The sequence below is a fragment of the Trichechus manatus genome, unplaced genomic scaffold (genome assembly GCF_000243295.1).
Source record: "Trichechus manatus latirostris isolate Lorelei unplaced genomic scaffold, TriManLat1.0 scaffold00261, whole genome shotgun sequence".
Classification (NCBI taxonomy): domain Eukaryota; kingdom Metazoa; phylum Chordata; class Mammalia; order Sirenia; family Trichechidae; genus Trichechus; species Trichechus manatus.
Window position 1 is genome coordinate 1,411,081 of NW_004444197.1, and position 26,962 is coordinate 1,438,042.

The 26,962-nt window shown below is 54.0% G+C and overlaps 1 protein-coding gene across 1 annotated transcript; it reads right to left on the bottom strand.

Annotated features, from left to right (window-relative positions):
- Positions 1-996: 996 nt before the first annotated feature.
- On the bottom strand, positions 997-21,076 carry SPDEF (SAM pointed domain containing ETS transcription factor). The gene is made up of 6 exons (XM_004389832.1): positions 20,677-21,076; positions 8,381-8,845; positions 5,824-6,021; positions 3,112-3,159; positions 2,866-3,012; positions 997-1,175 (listed from the first exon to the last, which is right to left on the bottom strand). Exons 2-6 carry the CDS (start codon positions 8,814-8,816, stop codon positions 997-999), a joined length of 1,008 nt encoding a protein of 335 aa, XP_004389889.1. The 5' UTR covers positions 8,817-8,845; positions 20,677-21,076.
- Positions 21,077-26,962: the final 5,886 nt, after the last annotated feature.

Here is a 26,962-nt window from a genome sequence, read left to right on the forward strand (position 1 = left end):
TCCCCAAGCCCACTCCCACAGCCCATCCCAGAGCACCACCACTGCAGGGTCCAGTTCCCTTGGTTGGCAAGCAGCGACTAGGGCTCTGTGCCACCTGTAAGGAGGGTCAGCCCCTTAGCCCCCAGCAGAGCAAGAGGAGTTGGAGGGCCCTTCTTCTCTCCAATCCTAAATGTTGGACCCCCATCAGCTGTGGCCCTGCCCCCCTGAACCAAGGGTTCTTGTCTCTCCTTGGACTTGAGGACTCACTGCCTCTCTCCTCCAAGCTCCTACCAATGAACTGTCCCTTTCTGTTCAGGCTCGGCTCAATGCCACCTCCCCCAGGCAGCCTCCCTGGACCACCCCAGGCCCCTGTGACCACATCACTTTTGACCATTGGTGGCCTCTGGCTGTGCCATTCACAGTACAGACACTGGGGGACATACATGTCAGTTCTCTAGTATCTTTATTATCCATTCATGGGGCACCCCCAGCTCCCCAACTCAGGGATGCAAACTTCTCCTGGCACCATGCCAGGCGAGTGCAGCATGGATGGCAGTGGGCTGTGGCAGAGAGAGTACTGGATTGTGAGTCAGGAGACCTGGCTTGGCCACAAACAGGCTGAGTGACCTTGGCCAGGTCACTGCCATCCTGTAGGCTTTCGGCTCTGCTCGGGCAATTCTGGAGTCAGAGGTTGAGGCTGGAGGGAAGTCCTTCCCAGGGGAGCAGTGAACACTGAGAACAGCCCTGGCTGTCCTGGCCTCCATGGGGCCACCCCAGTGCCTGGGCAGCTGAGCAGTCAGGCCTGAGGGGGAAGCATGCCCACCCCAGGGTCCCTGGCTCTAGAGAGCACTGTTATACCCCTGGGAGCATGGGCCACCCCCTCCCTGGCCCTGGACTGTGGCACGCCAGCAGATTGCCCTCTCCACCACCGCTCAGGGTCTGGCCAAGGCAGGGCAGGCAGGAGGGAGGCCTGGCATGGGCAGATTTCCAGGGAGGCCCTGAGCCCACCCACAGCCTTCAGATGGGGTGCACAAACTGGTAGACCAGGCGCTGGGAGATGTCTGGCTTCCGGATGATGCCCTTCTTGTAATACTGGCGGATGGAGCGGCTCAGCTTGTCGTAGTTCATGGCGGGACGGTTCTTGCGGACACCCCACAGCCGGGCTACCTGGGCTGAGTCCTCGATTTTGAAGATGCCTTTGGGAGCAGGAGAGTTTAAAGAGAGCCGGCAACACAAGTGGTGGAGGGGGTGACAGGCAGGAAAAAGACCAAGACCGACAGGTCAGTCCCATGAAATCAGTGCCAGGGCCTCCCTCTGCTCAGAGCAGGGGCCAGGCTCGGGGGTGTGGTGGAGAGCAAAGCTGTCACACCTCTCCCTGGTGGCACCCTGCCATTGTGGCCTAGGATCCTCCGAGACCTCAAACCATTATACCCACACCCTCCTGCCACGAGTCTGAATTGAGAGGTGCTATACATGGTTGGGAGCCCTGGTGGAGCAGTGGTTAAGAGCTCAGGCTGCTAACTAAAAGGTCAGCAGTTCGAATCCACTAACAGCTCCTTGGAAGCCCTATGGGGCAGTTCTACTCTGTCCCATAGGGTCGCTGTGAATCAGAATCAACTCGACGGCAGTGGGTTTGGTTTGGTTTATACATGGGGTCAAGGTTCCCAGGTAGCACAAATGGTTTGTGTTCAACTACTAACTTAAAGGTTGGCAGTTTGAACCCATCCTGTGGTGCTGCAGAAGAAAGACCTGGTGATCTGCTGCTGTAAAAATTATAGTCAAGAAAACCCTATGGAGCAGTTCTACTCTTTAACTCATGGGGTTGCCATGAGTCAGAATCAACTCAACTGCCACTGGTTTGGTGGTTTTGGTTTAGAAGTGTCAAATACACATTATATTTAGAAGACTTAGGAAACTATCTTATTAGTAACATTTATACTGATTATATGTTGAAATTATAATAATTTAGATATATTGGGTTAAATAAGCGCATTTTTATGTAAATGTAAAACTCAATTCATCTGTTCCTTTTTTTAAACATGGTTATTAGGAAATTTTTTTGGCTGCTAAAGACCTCTTTATTTTTTTTTAAATGTGGCTATTAAGAAATGTAATATTACATATGTGGCTTGCATTGTATTTCTTACTGGACACCATTGGTCTAGCCTCCCCTGTGAAGCTATGGCATTTTGCAGGCAAAGACTGCATCCCATTCTCAGCAAATAGTTTTAAGCCCCTACTGTGTTCTGAGTTAGGAGCCCTGGTGGCGTAGTGGTTAAGAACTTGGCTATTAACCGAAAGGCCAGCAGTTTGAATCCACCAGCTGCTCCTTGGAAACTCTAAGGAACAGTTCTGCTCTGTCCTATAGGGTTGCTTTGAGTCAGAATCAACTCGATGGCAATGAGTTTGTTTTTTTTCATGTTCTGGGCGGAATCCCTGGGTGGTGCAAACAATTAACGTGCTCGGCTGCTAACTTAAAAGTTGAAGGTTTGAGTCAACCCAAAGATGCCTTGAAAGAAATCGACTTCAGAAACAGCAGCCATTGAGAACCCTACAGAGCACAGTTCTACTCTGACACACACGGGGTTGCCATGAGTCAGAATTAACTTGATGGCAATTGGTTTTATGTTCCGGGCGCTGTGGTGCTGGGGATCTGAAATAAGATGGAGTCTGGCTGGGGAGACAGAAATGGACAAAAGTTGCACACAGATCTTGGTGGAAGGAGGTATCCAGTAATAGTGGCATGTTGGAGCGAAGGGTGGAGGGGCAGCTCCACCTCTCTGCCCAGCCTCTGACCCCTTTGCTCTGCCACCAACCCCAGGGCTCGCTCATTCCCATTGTCTACCCCCCAAACCAACAGTGCTCCCCCACAGGCACCCTGCTCACCCTTCTCCTTGTTGAGCCACCGGATGAAGCGGCCGTAGCTGTGGGGCTTGAGCAGCAGCTCCTTGAGGAATTGCCACAGGTGGATGGGCTGCCCAGGGCAGGACGAGTCCACCTCGCTGTCGGTCCAGCTGTCCTCACTGGTCGAGGCTGGGCAGCAGGGACGGTGGAGGTAAGTGGGGAGCCAAGGCCAGCCCTCAACCCCAGACCCTTCACCCTTGCCCCTTCCCTGCTGTCTCCTGGGCTTACCACAGTAGTGAATCGCCCCAGGTGAGGTCTTCTCTTTCATCCAGGCCGCTGTGGGGCAAGGAGAGGAGGTTGGGGGACCTGGAGAGACCCTACAGAATCTGCATTTGGGTGGGACCACAGGGCCACAGAAAGCTGCCTGTGACTGGGGTTTGTCCCTATGGCTCCTTCCCTCCTGTCAGTCTAGGAAGACAAGTTGTTTATACAGAGCTGCTTTCTGGAAGAAAATTCTAGGATTTTGGAGCTAGGAGGGGCCTTAGAGATCCTGCATGCAACACGTCATCATTCAGATGAGGAGAGCAGAAGTTGAGCTTCAGTGGGGCTCCCTTTCCTCACCTGTGAAACGGGTCCATGACACCTCACAGATCTTGTGAGGACTCAAGGTAATTAAGTCCACACAGCAACTCACTCAGTGCCCTCCACTGCCAAGTTCACCAAGCTCCTCCAGTCCCTGCTGCGCCCCACACAGCCCACCAGCCCGCTCCCTGGATTTCCCACCTCCAGACCAAGCAGTAGAGGTTGGGAGGCAGCCACTGAGGGGCAGGGATGATGCGCAAGCTCAGCTTCTTCCCACGTTACCGCTGACTCTCAGCTTGGCACTGACTGCCACCTGCACTGCCTCCTCCAAAGCACCCAATGGGTGCCTGGTGGATCTAGACAATTTGAACATTAGGGGTTGGCTTCAGCCATTAAAAGAATAGGGCAGCTGTATGTATACTAATGGAGAACAATATCCAAGATACACTGTCAAATGCAGAACAGTATGTATACTCTGCTACCATGAATGTAAAAAAAAAAGATAAATTATATATAGTGCGGTGCAGTGAATTACTTAATACGGCCCTTGTAGACATGCATGGAAACCCTGGTGGCGCAGTGGTTAAGAGCTACAGCTGCTAACCAAAAAAAGTTGGCAGTTTGAATCCACCAGGCACTCCCTGGAAACCCTATGGGGCAGTTCTATTCTGTCCTATAGAGTCGCTATGAGTCGGAATTGACTTAATGGCAACAGGTTTGGTTTTGGGTTTGTTTTTAAGACATGCATGGTCTTGTGATTCCTACAAAATGATTGGGTGGGTCTATGCAAATAAGGTACTTGCGGCCTACTAAGGGGATTGAACAGCGTTGCTAAGAATGCAAAGGAGGTGTATGGGACGCTTCAGGGGTGAGACCATGCAAATAAGGTGTATGGAACTTTAATGAAAGGATTGGTCAGTTTTGCCATCCTGCTAGGCTTAACAGAGAGCCAATCCCAGAGCAGAGGGGGACCTTACTACCACCAAGAAAGAAGAGCTAGAAGTGGAGCTTGTCCTTTGGACTTAGGATCCCTGTGCTGAGAACCTCCTAGACCCAGGAGCTAGAGAGAGGAGTTGTAACATGGAAGACAGTGAGAGATGGTGGTGAGCAGTAACAAGAGTGATAGCGGCTCAAGATGGCAAGAACCAGGAGACCGGCCAGAGACAGCTGCAGTAGGGCTTGCCTACCCACAGCCAAGAAAGCTGAGCACCTTCAAGCAGGAGGCTTACTGGCAGACTGGGGTGCCCCTGGGCACTTAATGACGGAGATAAAGAGCTTTGTAACACTTGCACAAGAAGGGCAGAGGCCAGGCCGAGGGGCCAAGGGGTTGAGGGCCAGAGAGAGGCCTGCCTGCGGGCACAGCTCAGAAGAGGCTGTCCTGATCGAAGAACCGTATCCTGAGTCTTTTCTGATCCTGAATTGTAAACTGCTACTTCCCTAATAAACCCCATCCCAGTAAGAATGGTCTGTGAGTTCTGTGTGGCCATTGTAAGGAATTATCGAACAAAGCAGAGAAGAAGAGAGTACCATGGGAGGGATGGCTAGTGTCAGAATTGGTAAAAAGGTTGGAGAGATGTGGTGTATCTGACCTCCACTTCATAGGAATCAGCCTTGGGCTGTTGATGCTAATAATGATTCTCCTCCACCCTGGTGAAGTTAGAGGAGGTCTGACACTGTTGCCACGTCATTTTTACAGATAGATTGATCTTGTTGCTGTCAAGTCGATTCCAACTCATAGCGACCATATAGGACAGAGTAGAGCTGCCTCACAGGGTTTCCAAGGCTGTAATCTTTATGGAAGCAGATTGCCACATCTTTCTGCCACAGAGCAGATGGTGGGTTAGAACCACCAACTTTTGGTTAACAGCCAAGCACTTAACCACTGTGCCACCAAGCCTCCTTAGATAGATATAGATAGAGATATACCTTATATATGCATAGAATATGCGAACAGTATGTATACTCTGGTACCATGTATGTAGAAAAAAAATACAGTGTTTTTTACTTTTTTTTTTTAATCGTGTACATTTGTTACCTCATTACTTCTTTAAGGAAAAAAAAAAAAAAAAAACAAATACAAAAGGGAAAAGAAGCAGCACTTGGTAGCATCCAAGGCCAACCTCACTCTGACATCCTGTATCCTCTCAGTCTCTAACCTCTTAATGAACTATGTGCTCTGTCCTTACAGTCCTATTGGCTTGACCAGGGCTGGGAGTGGGTTGGGCTGGGTGGGTTCACCCAGGATCAAGGGAGGTGGCTGCAACTGGGTCTGAGATACAGAACAGAGCCTAGATTGGGGCCAAGGGAGCACTTCCTTAGGGAGAGAGTACCCTCTCAGCCTGCTTCCTGGCCTGATGTCCCTCTCGGTGTCCCTGGCTTAGAGTCCCAAGGGGCAGCTCCCACCACACCCTGGCTCACCTGACTTCCAGATGTCCAGGTGGGCGTGCAGTACATCCCCGCCCAGGGGCGAGCGCTGGCGGAACTGCTCCTCCGACATGGCGCACAGTTCCTTGCCCCCCAGCTCCTGGAAGGCCTTGCCCATGGGGGGCAGCCGGTACTGGTGTTCCGTCCACAGAAGCCACTTTTGCACATTGCCAGGGCTCCAATCCACAGGGTCTGGGCAAGAGACACCCCCTCAGCTCCAGGGGCTGCGTGAGGGCATCACCCCAAATGTAGCCCATTCTGCTCTGATGGGGCACCTGTGAGGAGCCTGTGGTCCAGGGTCTCGCCCTCCTTGGGGTGGAAAGGGCCTTGAGGGGGGTGCTTGGGAGCAGCTTGGGACCTTAGGATCTGGGAGGGGGTGCCCAAGAAGAGAGGGTAGTGAGAGAAAGGAGACAGGTCCCTGAAAACAAACTTGGCTCAGGGAAGAGCAGCCTGGGACCTCTGCATCCCCCACCCCACTGGGGCCTCAGGTCCTCCCAGGGGCCCCCAGCCCTCCAAGGACCTTCTGGGAGAGCGCAGGCCTGGAAGGCAGAGTGACATTAAGGCAAGCTTCTCCCCAGATTCCTCTTGCCCTCCCCAAGCACTTCAAAGAACCAGAGAACAACACAACCAGGAATTAGTCCTACAACTCCCAGCTCCCAACACCCACTTGTATTTCACAGATGAGTAAACTATTGTCCAATACCTAACAAAAGGCTGGGTGCATAGCCGCTGCTCAGAGTATGAGTGGTGAATAAATGAATGGCAGGGCACAGAGTGGTGGGGGACAGCCATGGGCTTCAGGGGAGAGAAGAGGACACTGGCTCAGTCCTAAATGTCACCTGGGGAGCTGCTCTGGGTGAGCCTGGCAGGGCACAGGCTGGGGGCCAGACTGGTGGGCGCAGGCACAACGGGGCCTGCAAGTGAACACTGTGGTCTGATCCAGTGCCCCAGCTGGGTGACCTGCTGGCTGGCCTGCCTTTGCTTAATAACCCCATTTTCCTTCCTGAGGTCAGAGCAGTTTGTTCCTGTCCCCATTGTTCAGGGAGCAGGCCCCTCCCAGCCCAGAGTGGGATAAGAGGCACCTGAGAAAACCTTCCTGGGTAGGGCTGGCATGGGAATTGGGAACCTGGAGGACTGGGGCATCTGTGGGAGCTGCCTGAAGTGGGAACACCAACCAGGGGGTGGGGTGGGGGTTGGGCCCAGATGAGTACATGGAGGAGGAGCTGCGCCTGGGGGATCCGTGAAGACCTTTCCCGTGTAAAAGCAGCACGGGGAGTGGGATGCTCAAATGCCAGGGCCCAGAGACCCAGGGAGAGGGGCCGGGCATCTCCAAAGCTTGAGAGATAATGGGGGGTCAGGGACTAGGGATCCATGGTGTCAGCTCCATAATCACTCCTCCAGGCCAGGCAGTCACACCCATGCTTGGCCCCCTGATGTCCCTACCCCACCGGAGTCCACATCACCACCCGGCCGGGGATGAATTTGTCTATGTGTTTATGATCTGTGTGTCTCACCGTAACATAAGCTGCATGAACATAGGGGCTTTTGTGTTGAGTTCACCACTCAATTCCCCAGTCCTAGGACAGTGCCTGGCATATAAGAAGTGCTTGTTGCTGAAGTAATTCAGCAGCTATTTATCGAGCATCTATTATGTGCAAGAAGCCCTGGTGGTGAAGTGATTAAGAGCTCAGGCTGCTAACCAAAAGGTCGGCAGTTCGAATCCACCAGCTGCTCCTTGGAAACCCTCTAGGGCAGTTCTACTCTGTCCTATAGGGTCGCTATGAGTCAGAATAGACTCAAGAGCGACAGGTATTATGTGCAAGGTACTATTCTAGGAACAGGGGATGTGGCAGCGAACAAAACAAATGAAAATGCCAGGACTGTGGAGTGTACATTCGAGTTGGGGAGACAGACAGTAAACAAGATAAGCAAATAAAGTGTGTAGCATGTCAGACAGTAATAAGTGCTATGAGAGAAGTAAAGTGAGGAAGAGGAATAGCAGGTGCGGAGTGGACAGCAATTTTAATAATGGGGTCAGGGAAGATCTCATTGAGATGGTGCCATTAGAGTCAAGACCTGAAGAAGCTGAGGGGTGAGCATAGTAGATATTCTGGGGAAGGGACTGAGATGGGAGTATTCTAGGAAAAGCGAAGGGACTCAGTGGGAGCCTCCAGGCTGAGGGACCATCAGGTGCAAAGGTCCTGGGGTGGGAGTGTTCTAGGAACAGCCAGGAGGCCAGTGTGGCTGGAGCAGAGAGAATAAGGGGAGAGCAGAGTTGAGGCTGAGGGGAGGTTGTGGGTCAGATAGTGTAGGGATTGACTTCACTTCATCCAGCACCTACCAAGTAGATGGGTAAGAACCTTCTAGGCCAGGCTCACAGCTCGTGTGTTATGGGCTGACAGTATGCGTAGAAGTGCCAGCATCCCTGGGGCTGCCTGAGGCTAGGGGGAAGAGTGGCCACAGCCCAGCAGGCAGTGCCCTCACCCACCCCAACGACCTCAGTCCTGCCTGCACCCCACCTTATGGAGGCAGGCATGCCAGAGGGGCTTACCTGCGGTGATGTTGAGCAGCTTACAGGCCGTCTCGATGTCCTTGAGCACCTCACCCACCACCATGGACTGCACCTGCTCCAGCGAGTGCTCCTCCAGCATCAGCCCGCCCGGTGCCAAGTCCAGGCTACCCCCTGGGGCCTGGCTGTCAATGACTGGGCATTGCTCAGGCTCCTCAGGCGGCTTCTCCCGAGCACTGGCCCCGGGGCCCTTGGCCACCCAGCTGCTATCCTCGGGGTACAGCATGTCAAAGTAGGAGAGGTAGAAGGTGGACAGGCCTTGCTCAGGTGTCGCAGGCGGACTGGGGCTCCAGTCTCGTCTGTCGGGCCCCACTGCCCCTGCTGCTGCCTCCTCCAGGCCTGTCCGCAACACCGCGTCGGAGGGCAGCAGGAGGCGGCCAGGGGGCATGCTGCTCAGGCCCGGGCTGGCACTGCCCATGCCGCTGCTGCTCAGGCTGGTGGCTGCGTCTGCATAAGTAAAGAAGGGAGGAGAGTCAGGTTCTGGCTGCCTCCCTATCTCCATGGGGGCCGCTAAGCTGATTACGGGGATGAGTGGCCCAATGGGCAGTGGCCGGGCCTGGGAGAGAGTCAGGGGCTTCCAGGTCATTGGGCAGCTGGGACAGGGCTGGGCAGACAGGGAAAGACAGTGAGCAAGTGGGGGCAGGAGGGTAAACGAACAGTTCTGTCACTCCCCAAGGAAAGCCAGGTTGGCTGAGAGCAGCAAATCTCTGCACATGTAGTGTGCGTAAAACAACATTCTGAGGTACTTGACCTCATTCAGTCCTCACAATGGAAGGTGTGATTAGCCCTACTTGGCAGATGAGCAAACTGAGGCCTGGAAAAGGAGCTCTTGATACATCTAGGCTTCTGCCCCCAAGCCGGCCCACACCCAGATCCCAGGCTACTGTCCTGTGAAGGAAGTTCCTTCAGAGAACCCACCGCCATCAAGTTGATTCTGACTCATAGTGACCCTACAGGACGGAGCTGAACTGTCCCATAGGGTTTCTAAGGAGTGGCTAGGGGATTCAAACCACTGACCTTTTGGTTAGCAGCGTGAACTCTTAACCACTGAGCCACCAGGGATCCCATAGGTAACCTAAATTTTTCCTGCTGTAGCAAAGCTTGTTTTCTTTTATTCTGCCCTTGAAAGATACGGTGAAAGAGAGAAGGCCAGCATCCTGAAGGCCACCATCATCTTCACCAGCCAGGTGAAGGAAGAGAGGAATAAGTGTGGGGGAGGGGTAGATCTCCCTCCCACAGGGCCGTTTGGGGGATGTGAATAAATTCAGAGTGTATCATTCCTGAGGTGGTGGTCAGTAAGCAAAACTCATAGGTGTGCCTGCCCCTGTCTCTTGCATTCAGGGCTGGGACCCTGGTACCAGTCGCACCTTCTCCTCCCCTGAGAAGGGCTGTCCTCTTGCCCACCCCAGCTCCCAGGTACTCTACTCTTCTCTCAAGCCCTAGAGGAATGTACAGCTGCCCCGAGGTTGTGCCCACGTGCTGACCAACAAGCTGGCTTTCCCTGGGCTGTGGGAGGTGGAGAGAAGGCCCCAGCTCCAGGAAACAACTGAGACCCTCAGCCATGCAGATACTCCTCACTGCTGCCCCCAAGGCCCCTGGGAGGCACCCAGATGGCCTGCAACACAAGGAACTAGGGACCTTACTCTGTGGGGGTCACCCAGGCTCTGCCTCTCCCAGGCCCTTTTCTCTGAACCCCAAATCAGAGCGTGCAGTCTTGGTGAGGGAGGGGACACGAGAATTGCACATATACTGAAACGTTGGGGCCTCTGGGGTATTTCAGTGATTCATGGGCTCAAGACTCAATGATAAATCAGGACTGGGGGAAGGTGACCAAACATACAGGGAACCATTTAGAAAGGAGGAAAGCTCACAAAGCTGTTAAGGCAAGTTAACCTGTGTCCTTTCTCAGAGGTATTGATATTTTAAAGCTGAGGTTCTCAAAGTGCGGTCCTCCGACCAGCAGCATCAGTAGCACCTGGGAACTTGTTAGAAGCACCAACACTTAGGCCCACCCCAGAGCTATAGAGTCCGGCCCTTCAGGGTATTCTGATGCATAATCAAGTTTGAGAAGTGCTGCTTTAAAGGCATCTGGCCAGTAAGAGGTGAGGCTTTAATCAGAGGACCAGTAGACCCTCTAATGGTGGAGTTTATGGTGCCACCTGGGACAGTGAGGAGATGGGAGTCTCCCCGACCCATCTCAAGTCACCCCCTGAAACTGACCTGCTTAGCTCAGTGTGTAGCTGACATTTGCCCCTGCAGGTGGGACAAAGAAAAGAACCCAGCTTGGAAGTCGCCTCTAGCTTCTCCTGGGCTGCAGCTAGCCCATTCGACACTTTTTGTACAACTTGGAAAGTGACTTGTCCTTTCTGGATAGCATAGCTTAGTGAATGAAGCGCAGATGGAATTTCAGCCCCCTCTTGCCCCCTTAGCCAGGCAGCCTTGTGCAGTGTCCAACCTTCCCAACCTTACATGGCAGCCTTGGCTCTCTCATGGCAGAGAGAAATGCCCTTTGATTTCAAGTCTCCCTTTCAAGGGCTCCTTTAAGTGACGAGGAAGGAAAGGTCTGGGTGGGGTGTGATGGGCAGGGACCAAGGGGAGGGAGTGGGGTTGCGGGGGACAGAGGGCAGGCCTGGAATCATTTCAAGTCCTTCTGTGCAAACACACATGTGTGCTGTGGGCCCAGGTTATTTACCCAGGCTATGCCAACAGTCTTTCTGCCCCTGGGTCTCCACCCCAACCTGTGCCCACACCCTAACCCCTTGCAGCCCAACCTCTGGAGACACCCCCCAGCTCCCCACACCTCCCTCATCACCTCTGCCTACCTCCTGCCCATCCACGTCCCTAGAACCCCCATGCCTGCCACGTTTGGACGGTCGCTGCCAACACCCCAGGCCACATGCCAGGGAAACAGAAGCTTTTCCAAGAAGCAGGAGAACTTGCTTCCCTCATGGCCTCCTGGTAAGCTGGGAGGTAGCTGCTGTGTTTTAGAACAGGGTGGCATGAGGGTTTGGTGGGGATGAATAGGAAGAGCAGGTGACAACGTTTGCCCAGCTGAGACGTGATGACACGTCCCTGACACATTTGTTGACTGAGCTTTGAAGCCCTCATGTCTGTCCCTTCACCAGGGAGAGATGTAGCACAGGGCTTATTCTAATTCCCATCTTACAGATGGGGAAGTTAAGGTAAGTGACCTGAATCCAAGTCTTCCGACGCCTGGTCCACTGCACCTTCACCAGGGTAGAATTCTCGCCTTCCCCTCCACACCCTGCATTCCAGCTTCCCCTCACCCTGCTCCTAAATGCCAAGGAACCTACTCAGCCAAGGCTTGGTCCCAGCTCCAAGCCTTCCCTGGTGAAAAATAAGTTAATCATTAACCTGCATCAGGAGGAAAGTTCCAATTGTCCGCAGGCAGGGGTGGTGGGGTATGCTCCACACCACTGTGCGGCCCAGGTCTGGGGGGACCTTGGTGTGCTGATCAGAGTCAGGGGCCAGTGTGCCCAGCCTACAACAGTGGCGTCTCCTCCACATCCAGGAGGGAAGAGGGAACCGCATGGTGAGTGCTTACTATGAGACAGGTGCCCCGCCAGGGCCATCATGCTTATCACCCCCGGAATACCCACAGACTGAGTGACGTGGACTCACGAGCCTCATTTTGCAGATGTGGACGGTGAGGCTCAGAGAGGTCATGCAGCTTGTATTTAAGGTTTCCAGCTGGCCAAGCGCAAGGCTGCTCACCGTACCACAGTCCCCCGAGCCTCCTGCTCTGGTCAGCCCCTTCTTCCCCGGGGTCCTGCCCACCTCTTCACTGGGCCCCTTGATCCTCCCAAGTCTATCCCTGCTGCCTGGCCACTCACTCCACTTCACTGTCAAGCTCATTTCCCTCCAACACCTTTTCATCACATACCCCTGTGCTCAAGAATGTCCCATGGCTCCCCATTGCCTGCCCTACTGCATCCCAATAGGCTTCTGAACCCATATCCTATGCAGGCCAGATAATCAGAGCTGGAAGGGAACCATATATTATGTGATCATTTTATAGATGGGAACACTGAGGCCCCAAGGGAGGAAGGGACTCCTTCTTTGGGTCTGGCAGGGTCTGGACCAGACCCCAGGATTGACATGGTGACCTCATATCCAGACTCTAATGAGAACAGTGATTCTCCCCTGGCCCCTCTGCTGTGGACATAACAAGGCTATTTTTCTCTTGTGTTGTTGTCCCACTGCTCAAGGTGCCTTTTCCTTCTCATCATGGTTCAGCTGTAAGCCCTCCCCTCATTGGAAGCCTTCCCCAGAACCTCCCTCCCCTAACTTCCCCGCTCACTCTGGTCTGTACCATGCAATTCAGCCCATGATTGAATTCATAGTGGTTATCCACCCGTGGTGACACATGTGCACTGGGAAAACCAAGGCTCAGAGAGTGGCAGGGACATGCCTTGGTCACACAGCAGAACCAGGACCAGACTAGAGGCATCCCAACCCTCAGGCTACTTGCTCCATAGGCCCAGGGTCCTGGGACAAGCCCGGCATTAGCCTGGTCCCAATCCTTGGACAGCAGGCCCAGCCCTCCCGGCAGCCTCTGCAGGCCTGGCCCAAGGGGCTGCCTGTCTCCTGAGCAATGCCTTCAGCTCTTAAACCCCGAGTTGATCTTTTCTGGATTAAGCCACGTGTCTGGATTAATCCTGGCTCCCTCCTGCCCTGGAGGCTCTGGCTCCCACTCCAGACAAAGAAAGTTTGGTAACAGCTGGTGGAGGCCAAGGCCCAGAGGCAGAGCCACATCGGTGGGGTGGCAGCCAGAGGGATTAGCTACCTCTGACCCCCTTTCTCAGCGCCTCCCATTCCCCTAGGGAGGCAGATGAAGGACAGAGGAGTCCAAAGTTAAAGCTTGAGAGCAGCTGTTTCCCCGCACTGCCCTTACCCCTCTGAGCCAGGAATGTGCTCCTGGGTTTCCCTGCCTCCCAGGTTCTCATCCCACCTGGCACCAGCGAATGATTCCCAGAGACCTCCAGAAACCACAGCTTCAGGGAATCAAGTCACCAGGAGCTCTCTGCTAAGCCCCGGGGCTGTCCTGGGGGTTGGAGCCCGTCTTCTATACCCTGCTGTCACAGGCTCCCAGAAGGTAGCTATTGGGAGGATTATGGTGTGGGCTAAATGTGCTGAGACCCTTTCCCAGCCCTGCCCAGAGCCTGGGATCCTGGCTGCAGGCTTGCCCCAGTAAGTGGAACACTGAGCGGGAGTGGGTGGGCAAGGGGGTGACAGAGCCAGCTTCCCCGCAGCTGCCCACCACCCTGACTGCAGTCCCTCCCTCCCTCCATGCAAACCTCTGGGCTTTCTAAGTGGGCTGGAGTCAGGAGGCTGTGATGGTAGAACTGGGACTTGCCAAGAGCCATGCCGAGTGGCAGGGGCTGCACAGGCCTGCCCCCAGGTCAGCTGGTCAGCACCTTGGAGAGAACCCAGGCCTGCCCAAGGCCACAGGGAGTCCCAGGCCACTGCCCATGACCTGCCTGCCTGCCTTCTCTGAACCCTTCCCATCTCTAGCCCAGTCTCCCCCCTCCTCTGTGGCTGGTCTCACCCTTAAGCTCCTCCTCTTGCCCCCTCTCTTCTGGGACAGACAGCTGCTACCCTCCCACCAAACCCTAGCTCCTTCACCCTTCAAAATTGCTCTTCAAACCAGCAGAACCCAAGAGAAGCAGGCACTGTGTTTAGGGCCTGAGGTTGGGCCTGAGGGTATCTGGAGCCTCCTCAGAACCTGTGGTCCCCCTTGCACATTCCCACACTCTTCCTTCCCTGGTGTCTCCATTCTCCTTGGGCTAGTTGCCCCAGTTCCCAGCTCCCTCTTGAGTTCAGGACAGACCCTGCCTTGTAGTGTCCCAGGCTTCCTCCCACTGCCCATGCTTCGCCAGCCAGTGTGGTGGCCTTTCCCCACTGGACGGACCACCCTGTTGTCAGGAAGGGCTCCTGGGCTGATTGCATCCTGGCCTGCTCTCAAGCACCCTATTGTGGGCATCTCAAGAACCTGCTGCCCCCAGGGTCTCCAAGGGCAGAGAGAAGAGAGGTGGGTTCCTGGAGGGGGGCTGAGAGATGCCTTGCCTGTCCTGTGCTTAGCATGAGAATAAGGGAGGTGGGTTTCTTCCAGACTCCCTGGCCTTCTCTTACCTCCCAGATCCCAGGCCTGTCCAGACCACTGACCTGACTTTCCCAGGAGCCCCTGCTCTAGGGGAGGTTCAACTTGGGGAGCCAGCCAGTAGGTTCAGGAGCTGGAGTGTGTGGGGAGATACAGGAATGGGAGTGAGGCTATGTAGGGATAGGAGGGTGGGTAGGGAGTTAGGGGGCCAGGCCAGGCAGCAGGAGGATGGGCACAGGAAATGGAAGGGGAGGGGAGAGCATCAAGGAAACCTGATCTAGCCTGCTTTTCCCACAGTCCTCTGAGGCAGCTGGAGCCTGACTGCATGTTTGTACCAGCTACAGCTACCATGAGCTCCCCACTGCCAGGAACTCCTGGCATCCACACACATGCCCTCCGTCTGTCTCTGCTTCCAAACCATTCTGGGACAAGGTGAAGCCCAAACTAAATAAGTCACCTCGGTGGACCCTCCTAGCCATCCCCTGCTGCAGCCAGTATTGTGCCCACATGGCAGACAAAGATGCTGTGACCTGCTTGAGGTACGTGTCTGGGTGTGGCTGAGCTGGGATTTGAACTCAAGTCTGAGATCCACCCTCTTTTCAGATATGCTGATGGACTTGGCACCTTTCAGATATGCTGACCACTCCTGCCCTTTTGCCTTTGCTCAGGCCACCTGCTGATCTAATCCCTGAAAATCATAGCCCCATAGTGGCCGCAGTGGTAGGGTCTAGAGTGCATGGGTACCTGTAGCCTGGAGGTCCAGGAACCCACCTTGACCCTCCAAGCTCACTCCTGTATTTGAGTTTGCTCCAAAGGGGGTGTGGCCTGAGAAGAGCTCGAGGCCTCTCAGTACCTGCATGTGTGGATTTACTTCCTGCCCCTTCCCACCATGTGTGAGACCCAGGGCAACCCTGGACCTCTGGGCCTCAGTTTCCTCCTTGTACTCCAAGGGTCTGGGCATTTCCCAGGACTTTTCCAGCCAGGGTCCTGCCTGGATTCTATGGCCCCATGGCCCCCATCTCACCCCTTAGCCTGACCTTGGGGACTTGGAAAAGTGATAGGGGAGGACCGGAGGTGGCCATCGTGGGCTCCCCTACAAGCAGAGATATAGTTCAAGGCTGACATTTTCAGCAGAATAAAGGGTATGGACTTAGCCCACCCTTCTGACCAAGCAGAGCAAAAAGCCAAACTGTTCCTCACCTCGCAAATTACCCAGCAGGCCTGCTCCCACCCTCAGCAGTAACATCTCCTCCTCACGTCCTCCAGTCAGCCAAGACCCCCAGCCCAGACGAGCCTCAGGCTTGGAATGAGTGATGCTGACGGATCATGACAGAACCCCGACTTCCCACCATACCAAGTACAGATCCTGCTGGCTTTCAAGGCTTCTCAGAAGTTGAAATGTGTGCCTTCATTCAGCCCTTACTGAGCTTGTGTTTTTGTTGTCGTGTGCTGTCAAGTCGATTCTGACTCATAGCAACCCACAGGACAGAGTAGAACTGCCGCACAGGGCTTCCTAGACTGTAATCTTTGTGGGAGAAGATCACCAGGTCTTTTCTCCCATGGAGTCTCTGGTGGATTCAATCCGCCAGCATTTTTGGTTAGCAGCTGAGTGCTTAACCATTGTGCCACCAGGGCTCCTTTATTGAGCATATACTATGCGTAAATAGATTTCACTTCTCAGCACTCCAGAACCAGCCTGCTTCAACTGCTCTGCCTCCGCCATCTGTCTATTCCATGACCTGTGACCATGACACAGCCCCATCCCGAATGACTGCCACTCCTTTCTCGCTAGCTAGCTCAGTCTTCCCACCCCTCATGACCCAGCTTCACACACCCTCCTCGGAAGGGCCAGGCCGCAGCAGCTTCTTCCTCTAGCCCCCTCCAGCACCTCATTTATGCCACATTTTCCAGTGTTTGCTACTCAGCTGGGGCTGTGATGTCTCATGGGTGTCCTGCTCCCCATGGCCCCGCCCCAGGTGGGTAGCGGGGTCCTCGAGGGCCTGAGGATCCATGGATTTCACCCAGGTCCTGCTGCTTCTGCCTGTGACTAGTCCTCTCAGCCTCAGCCTCCTCATCAGTGAAGGGGGGACTCTGAGAGACAATTGTGACTCTGGGGTTTGAAATAGCAGGGCAGGACAGTGACACGAAAAGGCTTTACAATCTCTCGAGAGGTGCATGCACACGTCGGTCACTCTTACCGCACTCTTCCCCACCTCTGCAGCTTCCTCCAGGCCCGGCACAGAGCCAGGAACCATTGACTCCATGGATGAGTCTGTAAAACTTGATGGGCTGGGGAAGGAAACCTGCCTGAGCCTCAACCCTTGGCCCAGGTAGCATGTCTTGGGGCTTGGAAAGGGGATTAGGACAGAGTGAAGGCCCTCCAGTGTCACAGCAGATGGTAAAAGTCCTGAGTGAACTGTCCTGAGAAGCGAAGAACAGAAATGGCTTCAAAAAAGACTAAAATCTGCTGGGGTGGGTTATTAGGGCTACTGGGGGGTTATTAAAGCAGCCCTGGTGGTGCAATGGTTAAGCACTCAGCTGCTAACTGAAAAGTCAGCAGTTCAAACCCACCAGCTGCTCCGAGAGAGAAGGGAACTGGCTATCTGCTCCTGTATAAGTTAACCAAAACCAAACCAAACCAAACCACACCCGTTGCTGTCAAGTCGATTCCAATTCGTAGCGACCCTATAAGACAGAGTAGAACTGCCCCCATAGGGTTTCCAAGCTGTAAATCTTTACATAAGCAGACTGGCACATCTTTCTCCTGCAGAGCTTGGGTTTGAACTGCTGACCTCTCGGTTAGCAGTTGAGCACCTCACCACTGTGCACCAGGGCTTCTTCAGTAAAGGTTACAGCCCAAAAAACCCTATGGAGCACAGTTCTAGTCTCTAACACATGGGATTGCCGTGGGTTGGAATCAATTCAATGGCAACCAGTTTGTTTTCTTGGTCTAGGGGGTTATTCAGGTGAAGTGTCAGCAGGGACATATCGCCCTCCTGTCCTGGTGCCCCAGGGAGGCACAGGAAATGGGAGTGGGAGAAGCTGGATCCCAGCAGCTCTCAGGCGACTTGCTGCCCCAAGAGCAGAAAGGCTTAGGCCCACACCAGGAGTCCCAGGTGCTGGAACCCTAGCCTGGGCAGTGGCTCCCAGCCCCCTCGCCCCAATCTCAGAGCTGGAGGGAGAAGGAGGGGCTACCTTGATTCTGGAAGTGCCCAGACAGACCTCATTTCACCCTCTTAGGCTCCTGGGTAGACCCTGGCCCTATCCAGCCTCCCAGCAGTGTCACACTCAGCCCCTGGCAGGGGGAGAAAGGGTTCAGGGGGGAAGGAAGAAGAGGATCACCTCCCTCTCCCCGGTCTGGAGGGCCTGCCCAGCCACTGAGAGGTGGGAGAGGAGAATCTGACAGGGGGCACCTCTCGGGCTGGCACCCCCGCCCCCCGCCCCAGGCTGGGCAGAGAGCATGCAAACAAGACAGGAGAAGGAGCCTGGCATTAAATGTCAGGAAGAGCCCAGGGCAACTTGGCTTATGCAAAGTTTGCTTTGGGAAGAGTTGTTCCACTTGACAGGCACTCACTTGGCTGAGGCTCCAGGTGGGGCATTGAATGGGATGAAGGTTGGGGCAGGGAGGAGCATCCCAGACCAAGTTTGAGCCCCGAACTCCCTGCTCTCTAGCTCTGGGACCGGGGCAAATAACTTGGCCTCCTCTGAAACTCGGTTGTCCCATCTGTTAAATAGGCTGTCAAGAGCATGTCTTAAAAAAGTTGTGAAGATTGAGGGGGACTGTGGATGCGGATCCTTTGTGGGTTATGAAGGGCTGAGGATGCAAGATGGTGGCACCTGGGAGCAGATGAGGGATGGTGCTGGAGAAGGGGGGAGGGAAAGGTAATGGGTGAGGAATGAGAACAAAGGAAGATGCAGGTGGTGATGGCAGCTGGAGGCAGAGGGTGGGCCCAACGGTGGGATCTGCGGGAGAAGAGAGGATGATGTTACAGGAGGCCTAGGCCCTTTGCCCTGGGGTCACCTAGCTCTCTGGCCAGCCCAGAACAGCTGCTGGCCTCACATACCCATCCCTGACCCCTAGGAGGAGCCAGACTCAGAGTTCCTGTCCCACCCCTTTACCCCACATAAGCCTAGGGCTCAAGGCTGGGAAAGCACACAGGCTTGCAAAGCAGACAAATCCAGCCAGGCATCCTGCCTCCACCAACTCCTATGCAGACTTCAAAGCCCCACTCCAGGCTGTCTCATCCATGAAGCTTCCTTTAATAAGTCTTAAGTTCCTCAGAGGCCATCTTGTCCAACTTCTCCTTTCACAGATGAGGAGGTGCAAGTGTAGGGAGGAAAAGTGACTTGCCCAAGATTAAGCAATGAGTTATGGTACTACAGGCCCTTGTCATCCACCCAGAAGGCCTTTGTCTCCCGGTCAGCCTGAACTGACTTCCCCAGGTTCCACTCAAGCTGCACCAAGCCATTTAGCACAAAATTGTTCTCTAATTGTTTCAGGGCTATTAACTTTGTACCTGCAGTGACCTCAGTGTTCAAAAGTGGATTTTCCAGGTTCTTCGACTTACTGCCAGCATCACACTTTCTGAGCATCAGTTGAGCACCTCCTGGATGCAGCCCTTTTCCCTCAGGCTGGGTGGATAGAAAGCCTTGGGCCCTGACTATTTCAGAGGGTCCTTGTAAAAACTGAATGCTGTCACTTCTGCCAAAGAGCTTTATAACTGGTTACACTCAATAAAGATGTCTGGTAGGAACTGAGTTTTTAGCTCTGGAACTCTCCACTGTGCCTGGTACAGTGTAAATGCTTGTCCATTCATAGTAAGGCTCTCAAAGGGGAGAATCCCTAACTAGTGAGAGGCCACCTCCTCCACACCTTAGTCTCCTGGAAGCTCTGAGGATGCTCTCCCACCCCTCAAATTTGTGAGTTTAGGGTGACGAGACTCCAAGCAGCAAGTCCCTGGCTCTGGCCCCTCCCCCAGCTGGGCTGGGGGCAAGCTCCACTGGCCAGGCTGAACTGTGGCCAAGGCCCACCCGTCAGATGGAATCTCCCCGCAAGCCCTGCCTGCCGCTCGGGCCTGGGGCAGCTCAAATGCCTGTTTGCTTTGTTACTCAGCAGAACAGCTGGTGCTGGGGAGATGCCGCTTGATTGGGGTTTGCCGCAAAGTTGTTTATTGGGGAGGTGGGGGCAGGAAATGAGGCCAAGGCCCAGCCTTGGCCAAGAAGGAGGAAAAAGACTATGACCATCATAAAGGGGACAGGTCACTCTTGGCTTGTGGCCTGGGTGGGGGCTGTTAGGTGGGCCCGGCTGGCAGGGTGGGGAGTAGGCCTGCCCACTTCCCAACACACATGAGCGCTGCACACACACACACACACACACACACACACACACTCCCAGTCCAGCCTTGGGGGAACCCCCAGTCACCCAGGCCCCTCAGCCTTCCCCCCTGTCATCCCCACCACCCCCTTCGCTTTATGCCCACAGGAAGAATCTGGCAAATCTTGGAAATGAGAGTCTTTAAAGGATTCCCCATCACAACTGTTGCTTTCTTCCTGTTCCCAGATTGGGCCCATGGGTCCTCAGCTTCTCCAGGGTGCCCAACTGGCCAAAGTTTGCCTGAAGCTCCCCCAGACCACCTGGTTCCTGTGCCCACCGCTGCTCAGCCCAGCCGCTGGGTTCTGGGATGGAACTCCAGCCTTGGCCCTGAGCCTCCAGGCCTCCTGCCCACTCAAGTCACCAGGGGGCCCCTTCCCTTGGCAGAGCAGCCCCACTAGCAGAGCAGAAAGGCTGCTTGTGTTTCGCTAGCCAAGCAGAACTGGGGCCGCGGCTCTGCACCTGCAGAGCTGCCACTGCTCAGGTGGACAGGCTGGGCTTAATGTGCAGCCTTGAGGGGGTCATCGCAGACCCGGGAGGTCCAGGCCTCGCCAGGCAAGGGTGCTAACCCAGGCTCTAGGGGCAGCCCAGGGAGGCCGAGTGGGCGCCTTTCAGAGGGCAGGTAGGGGATTCTGAGGGTGAAGGAACCCGATCACGGATGCCTGGGAGATGAGGCCTGAGCTTGCAAAGTGCACCTTCAAGGCCTGCTCTCAATTACTCACCATCCCTGCAGCTGGCAGGGGAAAGCCCCTTGGCTGGACCCTCCATGCCACCCACCAGACTTACCCGTTGGCTGCCCAGTGCCCAAGGAGTCGTCTGCTGCAGTGCCAACCTCAGGGGCCAGGAGGAGGTGTGGGCAGCCTGGGCCACTGCTGTGTCTCAGCTGGGCATCTGGGGGGCCAGGGGGGCCAGAGGCCAGCAGGGCTGGGGGCAGAGGCAACACTCGGGTAGGACGCCGGAGGCCTGGCCACCCTCGAGGGGTGGCCCTCTGAGGTCTCAGGGCTGGGCGTCCTGTAGGGAGCCCTCTGCTCCCAGCCCAGAGACACCTGCTGGTGCTGTGGCAGGGCCCAGCCCCCAGGAGCTTAGAGAAAGGAGCAGCGGACTGGGGGGACCAGGTCTGCAGGGCAGTGTAGACGACGGTAAGTGCAGGAATGTGCAGGGAGGAAGTCAGGCAGCCGGGAGATGAAGAGTTGGCTGGGGCTTGATTTCCCATTATAAGTAATCCTTCCTTATTTACCTGAACAAATACGCTCCCTGCTTACCTCAGACCACAGGCAGGCTCCCGGTTAACCCTTGCAGGCCTCCCCCTCCTCACTGGAAGATTTGCACCCTGGCAGCCAGGTAACTCACCTACCCACTCACTCATTCACTCACTCACTCACTAGTTCACTAGTGAGTGGAGAGTTACTGAGCTCATATGATAGGCGAGGCAGAGGGGATATATTGAGGTCCCCTGGGCCCGGGCCCGAAGAGGGCTCAGCCAAGGTCAAGGGACAGGCAAACAAACAGTAGTGCGATCCCAGAGCCCTCTAATAGAGGGCTTTGGGAGCATTGAAGGTGGGCACCCAGCATGGGAAGTCAGCAAGGGCTGCCCTCAGGAGCTTCAGCAAACCTTGGGTAAAGGGATCCCGAGGCTCGTGGGCAACCCCCTGCCCTGGTGGGAGCTGTTTTGCGGTGTCCCACAGGGGCCTCTATGTGGGCTGGCACACAGTACTCAGGAAAGATGTGCAGCTCGCTTTCCCAGGCGCACAGTGGGGGTCCGCAGGCAGCAATTTCCTCTCCCCCAACCCCCAAAGCATGGGGAGGGTGGGCAGAGAGGGTCAGCGGGCCAAGACACCCACCCTCAGGCATCTCCACCTCCATGAGTCCCGGGAAGGGGCCCTGTAGTGGAGCTTCTTCCTCATCCTGCCAGGTGGGCTGAGGGCAGTCCCTGGAGGGCAGGAGCTGAGTCTTCCTTTCTCTCTGTCATCTCAGAAGGGCACCGAACATTGATACTTCCACTCCATCAGGTGAGGGGTCCTTAGATAGTGTTTCTTGTTATTTGCAGAAGTCCCTGGTGGCACAAACAGTTAAGCGCTACACTCCTAGCTGAAAGGTTGTTGGTTCCAGCTCATCCAGAGGTGCTCAGAAGTAAGGCCAGGTGATCTGCTTCTGAAAGGTCACAGCCTTGAAAACCCTATGGAGTACAGTTCTACTCTGCACACATGGGGTCGCCATGGGTCAGAATCAACTGAATGGCAACTAACCACAACATTGTTATTTTCTAATTTCAGAAGTAATTTTGTGGCTGTCTACAGTATTCTAGGGCTTCAGGAAGACTCCAAGGCCTTCAGAACTAGCAACTTCACCTTAAACTATGCCAAAATTCCCCACCATTTAGTTGGGCTTTTCCCCCCTGGAGAGCCCTATACTTGGCTATTATCATCACTGACATCTTGGTGAGAAAGAGTTATGAAAGTCATTCCCCAGAGAAAGTTAAGGTCCTTAAACGGCTACAGCTGATCATCCCTGTTCTCCAGTGGCCCAGCCTCCCAGGGCCAATAAAAAGAACAACTCCTATATTCCCAGGTGGAACCCCTCTATGATGCCTTGTGCACCCTGCTTCCCCATCTAGGCAAGGACCCCTCCTCTCTGCTCTCACAACAGCTTGTGCTTGTATCACAGTAACTGTTGCATTAATAATCATGGCTGCTCCTCCATGAACAACTAATTGCCTCCTTTGCCATGAGTCCAGAAGAACTGGATGGTGCCTGGCTACCATTATCAAACGTTTTGATCAAAGATTCTATGGCAGAATCCTGATCAAAAGGGGGGAAATTGCAGAACAGAATTTAAAATTTTTATAGACTGCAGACTTTCTGGATCCATGGAGGCTGGATGAACCCCCAAAACTATTGCCCTGAGATAATATTAAAGCCTTAAACCGAAAATATCCCCCAAAATTTCCTTAAAACCAAACAACAGCTTAGCTTAAATAGTAAAGAATATCTGCCTTGAGCATTGTGCTCTTTTAAGAACTATTTATATGGGATCAAATAGACAACTGGAAGCTGAAAGATTAGATACAAAACTTAGAGGGCAGTGAGTTTATGTTAACGAGCAAGGAACAATTTGGAAAAGGAGGGTGAAATGGTTGTGCAACTTGAAGAATGTAATCAATGTCACCGAATTGTATATGTAGAAATTGTTGAATTGGTGTATGTTCTGCTGTATATATTCTCAACAACAACAGCAAATAACTACATAAAATAATGGCTGCTACTTAATGAGCACCTGCTATGTGCCAAGAACTTTTCAGTGATCACAAGACACTAAAGTATTAATTATGTTATCAGTACTGTAACATGGATAAGTACAGGGAGTACCCTATAAATGCTTATTGAACGGATGGGGTTTCAGAGATAGCTAGTTACTCCCAATATCCATTCTCCCCTTTCCTTAGTAAACAAGCCCCTGATTTTTAGTTGGGCATGTGAATGCCTGGAATTAAGACTATCCCACTCCCTCTTGCAGCTAGATGTGACTACATGACCAAACAGAAGTGTCACATGCTAATTTCTAGGAATCTTTCTTAAAAGTAAGCTGGCACATACCATTTGCTCCCTTCTTCTTTATCCTTCCTCCATCTTCCAGCCTGAAATGCAGCTATGATGGTAAATGTCTGGCTGCCATCTTGGACCATGAGGACAAAATGTTGAAGAGTGAGCTGGAAGTGGCCTGGGTCTCTGAGGACTGCATAAAGTCTCCATACCATCTCTAGACTGCTTGCCTCAGGACTTTTATGTGAGAAGTAGACTTTTTGCTTTTGTTAAATGGGATATCTATTATTCATATCCAGGCCTGATCCTACCTGAGATAGACCAGAAAATGGATAGATGAAGACAGAGCACTCTGGCCACCAGAGAGGACAGATTAGTCCTGGGTGGCAATGGAGAGGGGCCTGGCTATACCACAGGAAACCTTGATCTTGGGAAGGCTACCCCTTGGAATGCTAGGTACCGCCGCAGCTCTGGGCTCAGGGGAGCAGAAAACTCTGGTGGGCTCTAGGGAAAGGGAGGGCTATTTAGGGTCTGTCTTGATTGAACCTGTGAGGGGACTCTGGGTGACACACTCTCAATACCCTGATTCATTCAGCCATGATGTCATGGCACCAACTGGGGATTTGACTCAAGTACCTGTCCTGGCTCTGTCTCTTTGTAGCTGTGTGGCCTGGGGCAGGTACATGAACCTGCTGAACACCCCCACCCCTTGCACCCAGTGGCCTCTCAGAGCTGCTAAGAGGAGTGAGATGATGTTGGTGAATGTGCTCTGAGAATCCACATGCCCTCTTACAACCTTGCTGTCCACCAACCACATACCATGTGTTTGACACATGTCATCTCTGCTCCTCACAGCAACCGTTCGATGCAGATATTGCTACACCCGTTTCTCAGATGAATAAACTGCAGCCCAAACGTTTAAAATTTCTTGCCCAAGGTCATAGCTAGGAAACAGATTCAAATTCAAGTCGGCTCTGGTCCAAAGGCTACACTGTTTCCTCAACTGCCTCACGCCTGACAGGACCCTGTTACTGCCTTTTCTGTCTCCCTTGGGGCCAGGTCCCGGTTCCCTGGGATGTGTCACAGGGTCCACTGGATCTCCTGCCTCCTGGTCCACAACTCCCCCCAGGCTGTCCTCCTTTTCAGCCCTCCTCTGGCCAGCTCCTATCAGGTCAAGTATGCCCCCTCCTATTCTCCCTTCACCCAGACCCCGCCCACGGCTGTTTATGCCTGTCCCTTATCCAACCCCCTCCAGATCTGGCGGCAGGCACACAACCCAAGTTAGTCCAATGTGACTCTTTCCTGGAACTTTTCTCTGACCTACTGAGATAAAGATATTCTCTCTCTCCACTGCGGTTTCTGAGCCTTTAGGGTATATGTCTGGAGCCACCACCATCAGGGAGAGTACGCTGAGATGGCCCAGAGGAGAAGGGGCTGAACGAGGAGCCAGACACCGTTGTTGTGTGAACACCAGGATGAATCAGTAACTCTCCCCCTCCGCCTACTTTTTTTAATTGCATAGATCTCTTACTTGCAAAGGAAGGAATCCCTATCCTTCAAGGTGCATCTCAAGATCCCTCTCCTCCAGAAAGCCTCTCCATGCCCCCTCCAGCCCTTGCAGACATCACACAACCCCATTCATTTTTCTCTAATTGTTTCCCATATTTCTTTTCTTCCCAAGATTCTAACTCCTTGAGGGCAGGGACCCCAGAGCAACGGCAACAACAGACCCAATGAACAGATGACCATTTCTGGAGCAGCTGGCCTGAGCTTCCCTCCCTGAGTGGACCCTCTCTGTCACTAACCCATCAGAGCACTGGTTGGGGACTCAGGGCCCAGGGCTTGGTGTTAAGTGTTCAACTACTAACCGAAAGGTTTGAACCCACCCAGAGGCACCTCAGAAGTAAGGCCTGGCAATCTGCTTCCGAAAGGTCACCGCCTTGAAAACTCTATGGAACAGTTCTACTGTGACACACATGGGGTTGCTATGAGCTGGAACTGACTCCATGGGCAACTGACAAGAACAACAGTTTACTAGGGTGTGATCTTGAGTGAGTGTGTCCCAGGCCCTCTCTGGGCTTCCCTCACCTTGTCCGTGAAATGGAGATAATAATACCTGCCCCGCGACCTTGCAGTTGCAAAGTTGTTGTTAGGTGCCGTTGTGTCGGTTCTGACTCATAGCAACCCTATATACAACAGAATGAAACACTGCCCGGTCCTGCCCATCCTCACAATTGTTGCTATGCTTGAGCCCATTGTTACAGCCACTGTGTCAATCCATCTTGTTGAGGGTATTCCTCTTTTTCGCTGACCTGCATGATGTCCTTCTCCAGGGACTGATCCTTGGAGAGTGAATGACAATTGACAATGGAAGTGGACATGCTTTGGAAAGGGCAGTCTGTCTGTCGGTAGGTCAGGTCACCACCTTTCCAGCTTTCTTTCTGCCTCCATGTCCCTGCACTCCCATCCCCCCACCTGAGTCCCACCCTCCAGGAGCTACATTGTGGAGGTGGTGGCAGGAGGAACAAGGCTGGGACCCATGCAAGCCCACAGCCCACCCCCAGGAGAGGTGGATTGCCAGTGGGTTCTTGCCTGTTCCCCATGTGGTTGACATGTGGCCCCGCCCCCAGTCCCAGGCTTCAGCTATGAGAAGGTGGGAGCAGCTGGGGGGGCTATGGGGAGGACGGGTCACTGGGATGGGACCCTGGGAAGCAGGATGGACAGGAAGCCTGGCTTATGAGACTCCAGAGATCATCCACCACTTGAGGGACAGAGGACGATCCTGAGACCAGAGAAGTTAGGGAACAGGCCTAAGGACACATAGCAGGGCTGGGGTCTGAATCCAGACGCCAACCTGTGCTCACAGGTGGCACATGTTATCTCCTTTCATCCTAACAAGTACACCACCTGACAGTTTCATTGCCCTTTCCATTCATAGATGAGAAGCAGAGGCTTAAGGAGCCCCAAAGTCAAGGCTAAAAGGTAGCAGAGGCAGGATTCAGGCTGGGTCTGTTGGATATCTCTTTCCAGGACACCATGCTGTGGCTGGATGGTGGACAAGGGGACCGGGAACAGCTCAGTGGGTGGCAGCTGTGCCCCCAGCCCTGCCCCTCCTCAGGAGCCACACAACTAGGCATTCCATCCCTGGAGCACACAGAGGACGCCAGGGCCCCACCTGGGCATGAGTGGCCTTTAGGCACACCTAGGCCATGACACAAGCTCTGTCCAGACCAGCATGCATTTTCTGAGCACTTCCTCTGTGCCAGGTCCTGTACGGGCACTGGAGGGTAGGGGCGCTGGCACCACCTGCCCTTGAAGTGTTTAAGGCCTGGGGGCCACAGTCACTTGGTGCCCCCAGGGTGCTGCCCAAGGCTAGCCATCTATGGGCTTACTGGTTTTGTAAGCACCTACTGTGTGCAGGGAGGCACAATGGATGACTCTCTGCATTCTGGGGGAAAATGAACATGTAGGTGGAGCCAAAGTCCTTCCCAGCTTGGGACCTGTGTGTCAAGGCTCTGGGTCTCTCCCCACCA

Excerpts from the sequence above, each read along its gene's own strand:
- SPDEF (XM_004389832.1), bottom strand. The coding sequence starts at position 8,816 with ATGGGCAGTGCCAGCCCGGGCCTGAGCAGCATGCCCCCTGGCCGCCTC. Across the intron at positions 3,013-3,111 it reads TGGGGCGATTCACTACTGTG|CCTCGACCAGTGAGGACAGC; the intron begins GTAAGCCCAGGA and ends CCTGCTGCCCAG. Across the intron at positions 1,176-2,865 it reads GTGGCTCAACAAGGAGAAGG|GCATCTTCAAAATCGAGGAC; the intron begins GTGAGCAGGGTG and ends CTGCTCCCAAAG.